Source organism: Lipotes vexillifer, unplaced genomic scaffold, assembly GCF_000442215.2.
Source record: "Lipotes vexillifer unplaced genomic scaffold, Lipotes_vexillifer_v1.1 scaffold4, whole genome shotgun sequence".
Classification (NCBI taxonomy): Eukaryota; Metazoa; Chordata; class Mammalia; order Artiodactyla; family Lipotidae; genus Lipotes; species Lipotes vexillifer.
The window spans coordinates 3052232-3058443 of record NW_006785876.1 but is presented as its reverse complement, the minus strand read 5'-3'; the positions used below and the strand labels follow the sequence as shown (position 1 = coordinate 3058443).

Here is a 6212-nt window from a genome sequence, read left to right as displayed (position 1 = left end):
CACAAGACCCTGAAGACAGGGCTTATTACTCTCCCATCAGACTAGAAAATGCCGCAAAGAAAACGGCTGCGTCTGCTGAAGTTCCCTGAGTGTAAGGGCTGAGTTTCCTTCATTAGACTAGGGGCTCCCTGTGGGCTAGGCCTGTGTCTCCACCATCAGACTGGGAGTCCCCGTAGCGCTAGCCCTGCGTCTTCCTCATCGTTTTAGGATTCCCCAAGGGCACAGGACTACTGTCTCCCCCATCAGTCTGGGAACTACAGGGCAGGGCTAGTGTCTCCTCCAACAGACCAAGAGCTCCCTGGGGGAGGAGCCTGTGTCCCCCTCCATCGGAGTTGGGCTGTATTTCTTCTTCACGCTCTTGAGTTCCATGACAGCAGAGCAATATCCACCTCCTCTCCCTTCACCATGAGCTTTAAGTTTCAAGATGCTTCCTTCCTCCTTTCTCAACAAGTCGTGTCTCCCCAGGTGCCCCTGTCGAGAGCGTGTACTCCAAAGTGCGGCACTTTGAAGGGGAGACTCTGTCTGTGCAGTGCTCCTACAAGAGCCGCAAAAACCACACAGAGGGTAAGGTTTGGTGCAAAATCAGGAGGAAGAAGTGTGAGACTGTGTTCACCCGTGTTGGGGTGCAGGGGCCGCGCTATTTGCTGCAGGACGATACCCAGGCCAAGGTGGTCAGTATCACCATGGCGGCCCTGAGGCGCCAGGACTCGGGCCGGTACTGGTGCATGCGCAACAGCTCTGGCATCCTCTACCCTCTGATGGGCTTCCTGCTGGAAGTGTCTCCAGGTGAGCAGGCCTGCTGGGGCACTGGGATGCTGGGGGGGTGTCCTCCCCGCCCTGAACTCCACTGACATCAAATATAACAATAATAATAATCCATCAATAGGCATGATGTACAGTGGGGTTTTCACAATTCCTTTACAGACAGCTTCATGGGCATTCTTGTCACCCTTTTACAGATGAAGGAAATGAGATCTAAAAAGTCCTTGCAGCTCTGACTTTGTCCGGGGTCACAGAACTAGCAAGTGGACGAGATGAGATTAGAACTCAGGACTCTCTGTGCTTGTTTTATTCAATCATCTGTTCCATATATATTCACTGAGCCCTGATTCTGTGCCAGGCACTATTCTAGGCTCTGAGGATACAGTGGTGAGCAAAACCAGACCCTATGGGAGGTGACAGGCAATAGCACACTGTCAGATAAACAGTTGCAGATAACAATAAATGTTCTTAAGAAAATAAAACAATGTGATGAACTAGAAAGTTCAGTGGTGGGGGGAGCTACTGAATTAGTGGGGAATCAGAGAAGACCTCCCTGAGCAGATGACATCAAGCAAAGCCTGCATGTGATGAGAGCTTTCTAGCCCTGTTGAAAGTGGGTGATTCAAAGGGCTTCCCAGGTGGGCAGAACTGCATGTGCAAAGTCCCTGAGGTGAGAAGAAGCTGGTCCATATTGAGTGTGGGGCAGAGTGATAGAAGATGAGGTTGGACAGGCAAACAGCAGCCCTAAAGCCCATGATCTGGGGTTTGAGTTTTATCCTAGGTAGAATAGGAAGCTATGGGAGAGTTTAGAGGAGGTGATATTGTGCCTTGTCTTTAAGGTTATCAAAACTTTCCCTTGAGTGTAGAAAAAGAGAGGAGGGCCAAGAATGTAGCCCTGTGCTCCTTCCACATTTATAAGATGGGAAAGGGTGAGGAGCCAGACAAAGAGCAGCCAGTGACTGTGAAACTTATTATCCACCCTTCCCTGTTCCCCTAACCCGACTGCATCCCCATCTTCTGTTGGGTCTGAGCTAGGGTAACTGCTATCTCTAAGATATGGAGCAAATCTCATTCCTTCCCTCTCCGGTTCTGATTTAGCCCTAGGGAAGCAGTCAAAACCAATTTACTGAAGTCTTAATTTGTAGGGATACAAACATGAAACGGTTTTAGTTTTCCCTCAGTGTATCCCTCTCTTGTACTATGTCAGATCTCACTTTCCATCTCTTAACCACAGTTTGGGGAGATTCCAACTTTGCAGACCTTTTCAATTATTAGGAAATAAAAAATGCACAGGCAATTAAAAAGGTGAATCTTTTAGCAATATATGCTCTTCCAGTCCCCCTTGAAAACCAGGTTTATGGCCCCAGGCACTTGAAGCTGAGAAGGGGGACTGCTGCTGTCCAGCTCCCCCTCCTTGATCTCAGGAGGTAGGGAAGGGGTACCCCTCTCCATCACCTCCTCCTGGCCCTGCCCCTCCCAACCCCTTGGTATACTGAGGCAGGGATGAAGCAGAGGGAAATGGTTGTGTGACTTCACTGACCCTTGTAGGAGGTCTCTCTCTGTTGCATGTCACTCCTTTTCTGCCCACTCTTAGATCCTCTGTGGCCAAATAAATGCCGGCTCTCCTAAGGCACCTGTGTTTGAGTTCTTTGAAAGGTCCTTTGGGGGTCTCTTCACACTGCTGAGTAGGATGATGTGGGAGATCTGGCTCCAGATCAGCCCCTTCCCCCATCCCCACCCGCACCAGTGCCACTTGTTCTGGTTCCCTTGCCCAGAAAAATGGGCACCTTCCACGGTGACCATCTGGCCCTCAGGAGTGCATCCTTGCATGCATAGTAGCGGGATGCAGCAGCAGCCAGCAGCAGCCCTCTCCCCCTCACCATCCCTCTCTCTTTATTTTCCTGTTCCCTGACGAGAAAGAGTCAACACTGCCTTCTAGACTGAGCCCTCACAGCTCCTACCACTCCCTCCTCTTCCACCATCCAAAGTCCAACCTTCTTCTAGAAAATGGGATGATAAAGGCCTGAACTGATGCATGAAGGTGGCAGGACCAGCTCCTGTGTCTCTTAATAAGCCCCCAAGGAAGGCAGCGGGCCCCGCTGCTCATGGCGTTCTTTGGGATCTGGGCCTTTGATGCTTCCTTGTCTTCATCTCTGGATCCCAGTCGCCAATCATGGAGCAACTGCGAAAGTTCACGTTCAACATCAGAGCAGAGAAATCTCTGACTTACAGGAATGAGGAAGGTCCATGAAGTGACAAGAGAGATGGGGGTGGGGAGGGAAGTGTCCTCTTGGCCCAGGTGGCCTGACAGGGGACCCTGAAAGTTTTGTGAAAGACTCTTCCTTCTTTCCTGTGCCTACTTCCTCCTCCCTGGCCTCACCCTCCAAACAAGCACACACCTGGTCCCTCAGCACAGCAGAATCCTAGGTCCAAGGTCAAGGAGCAACACAAGGACAGGTCCTACCCAGACAAGTGTGTGGGCTGCCGGGAGCTGCTTCCAGCACCAAGGCCCCCGACTCAGTCTCACCTTCCTCCCTCTCTGGTCCCTCAGCCTCCACAACCAAGAGAAACACTCCTCTTACGAAGCTGCCCACCATCCTCCAGAGTGGAACTGTCGTCACAGCAGGCCCAGCCCTCACCTCAGGCCCTGATGCCCCTTTCACCACCAGCATGACGGTGTTCACACCTGGACTCCTCACCTTGGCTAGACTCTTGCCCTTCCCTGCCTCAGGGAGCATCAGACTGACCTCTGTGACGGGCTACGGCTTCACTGGCACCAGCCCCTCCACCACGGGGCCCAGTAGGACCATGGGGTCCCAGACAGTGACTGCGTCTCCCAGCAATGCCGGAGCCTCTGCTGCTGGCCCAGCCTCCACCCCCACTAAGGCTGGGCACCTGTGCACCATGGGATCGCCCACCACGGGAATGTGCCCCACTGGCAGGTCTCTCCTCAACCTATTATCCCCCAGCAGGTACCCGGGGGGCCTGGGTTGAATGCCATTTTCCCAGACATGGCAACAGTTCTTGGTGCCTGAACAGACGCCAAGGTGAAATGTTGCAGCAGACCAGCCCCTTTCGCCCACCGGGAACTCAGTTTGGCCTGCTGCTGAATGGGAGGTGGGAGAGGGAAGCTGGGATGGACATGGGACAGAAATGATGGCAGCGGGAAAGGAGGGCAGCGGCTGGGTCAGCATTAGAGTCTGTGGATGAAGAGGAGAGGGTAGGGACCAGACAAGGGGAGCAGCCTGGGCAGTAGGAAGTGGGAAATGGGGACACTTTAATTTGGGTTCCCTGAGGAGTGGACTCTGAGACCAGGATTCACATTGTATTTGGAACACTGGAAAGAGCATGGGGAAGTGAGACAGGGAAGGGAAGGCAGCAGATAGAGAACTTACTGAGGCTGGTTATCACTGTGGGCAGCAAGAGCTCAGTCCCATTGGGGAGACTTTAGGGTCCAGTGTCTAGCAGCCACCTGGAGGGCAAGGGAGCTGGGGTATTTATACACCCAGTCTGTTGGTTATTGGTAGAGGGCTGCCTGCCATGTGTGGCATGGAGAGCGCCAGTGACAAGAGAAAGCCCTCAGGCCCCCAAATTTTTAAATGGAGCTGCTGAGGACTGGTGTACATGGAAGTGATACAGCAAGGGAATATAGGCAGGGCACCTATAGCATCTGTTCCAGAGGACAAAGGTGGGAAGTGCCATCCTCAGTCACCACGAGGAGAGTAAGAACGTTGGTCTCTTCTGTCACAAATGGGGGAATAGAGCCCTTGTCCTCAGCACATTTGGGGGAATAATGGAGGAGAGGTACTAAAGTGGAGAGATGCTTCCCTTCGCTGGGGGCAGGGGGCTTCATCCCCTGACCTCTGAGCACCTCACTTCCTTCTCCCACAGCTGGGTCCCCAAGGAAGAGAGGCCATCATTCCCCACAGGGACTGGCAGGTTTCCCCTGGCCCCACTCCTCTCCCGTGGTGCGCAGAAAGACGTGGGCCAGGGTGGGGCACCCTGGTACTCACCTCCTCCGCACTCCGTCCTGTCTCTGCAGGCACCAGGACTTCTATCCTGCTGTGCTCGTGGCGGTGCTGGCCTTGCTCCCAGTGCCTGTGATGCTGATCGTGGTCTATGGGTTCTGGAAGAAGAGACACATGGGAAGTGAGTAGAGCCCACCCTCCTGGACCCCCGAGGACAGAGCGCTGGGGGGTTTGACACCCTTTCCAAAGTGCCCGAATGCCCTCGGTCCCCAGACGGTGTGTCCTCGCCTGTGTCCAGTCAGGAGGACCGTACAGCACCCAGGTGAGGGAGGCGGGTGGGCAGGCGGCGACAGCTCAGCGTAGCCTTCTGGGGCTGAGCCAACACAAGCGGAGGGCAGAGGCAGAGGGGCTGGGCTGGCCCAGGAGCTGTGGGTGGTGAGCAGGAGGACCGCCCTCTTCATCTCTGTCCCCATCCTCGCAGGCTACAGCATGTGCCGTGATCCTGCCAGATCCTGGAGGGACCCATCCACAAGACCAGAGCCTCCGTGGAAGCCTGCTTGGTCTGAAGCCACTTAACTGTATGGTGGGGGGAGCTTCTCCCAGAGGGGTCCCGGGAGACCAGAAGAGGAGTGAAGATGGGGACCTGTGTGGATTGAAGCCAGGCTGGGGATGAGGACTGTGCAATGCTGGACTCAGGCCTTCCCAGAACCGGAGGCTGCACTGCATCCTCTCAGTTCCCCTGGGCTTCCCGGAACCTGGCGGGGGACAGGGGGCAGAGCAGGGGGCACCAGGCGGGAAGTCCCTGGGGGTAGGGGGGGAGCCACTGAGGCGATTCTGCTGAGAGCCACAGACTCCTGGGCCCCGGCTGGATGGCAGAGAAGCCCCAGGTGTGCTGTTTGCAGACAGAGACCTCAGCTCCCATCGGCCTTGGAACCTTTTACTATCAAGCTGATGGGGGGAAGGGTGGACAGCTAGGGCTGCCCTCTCCCCACCCGGGGCTCTGTCCTCAGTTTCCCTCTGCTCTTTCCAAGCGTCCCCATGCCCTTGGGGAAGAAAGAGTCCAGAAACAGCCCATGTCCCAAGGGTCCCACCCTGCAGGAGGAGAAGGAACAGTGACTAAGAGTTGGGGGTCAACAAAGGTGTTGGGGATCCCAGAGCTGTCCAAGCCCCCCACCCCCTGGGCCAAGTGTCCTCTACGGGGCCCCTGGATGGGCCCTGATCTGACTGTGGCTGCTTGTCCGTCGAGTCCTGGGAGCCAGCAGAGCCCACACTCCCGCTGCTGCTGCCTGCTGGCCGGCCCCTCCAGGGAAAGCCGTGACCGGGCAGCTGTGAGCCCCTCACCCGCAGGACCAGCCTGTCCCTCGACTTGCATGCAGAGGCTGATCAGGGCTCTCTCCCCCAGTTCCCACACCCTGGCTCCGGGTCTGTGCTCCTGAAGAGAACAGGGGGCCCTTGAGAGTCCACCGGAGAGGAGGCCATGGC

At 55.6% G+C, this 6212-nt stretch overlaps 1 protein-coding gene across 1 annotated transcript in view; it reads left to right on the top strand.

Moving 5' to 3' along the window:
• The window catches only part of LOC103074511 (trem-like transcript 2 protein), a 7406-nt gene extending 2100 nt beyond the window's left edge, over nt 1–5306 (top strand). Inside the window, exons 2-5 of the mRNA XM_007458313.1 lie at nt 466–786; nt 3314–3734; nt 4805–4911; nt 5212–5306. Coding sequence (XP_007458375.1) covers nt 466–786; nt 3314–3734; nt 4805–4911; nt 5212–5306 — 944 coding nt within the window. The remainder of the gene's footprint in view (nt 1–465; nt 787–3313; nt 3735–4804; nt 4912–5211) is intronic.
• Nucleotides 5307–6212: the final 906 nt, after the last annotated feature.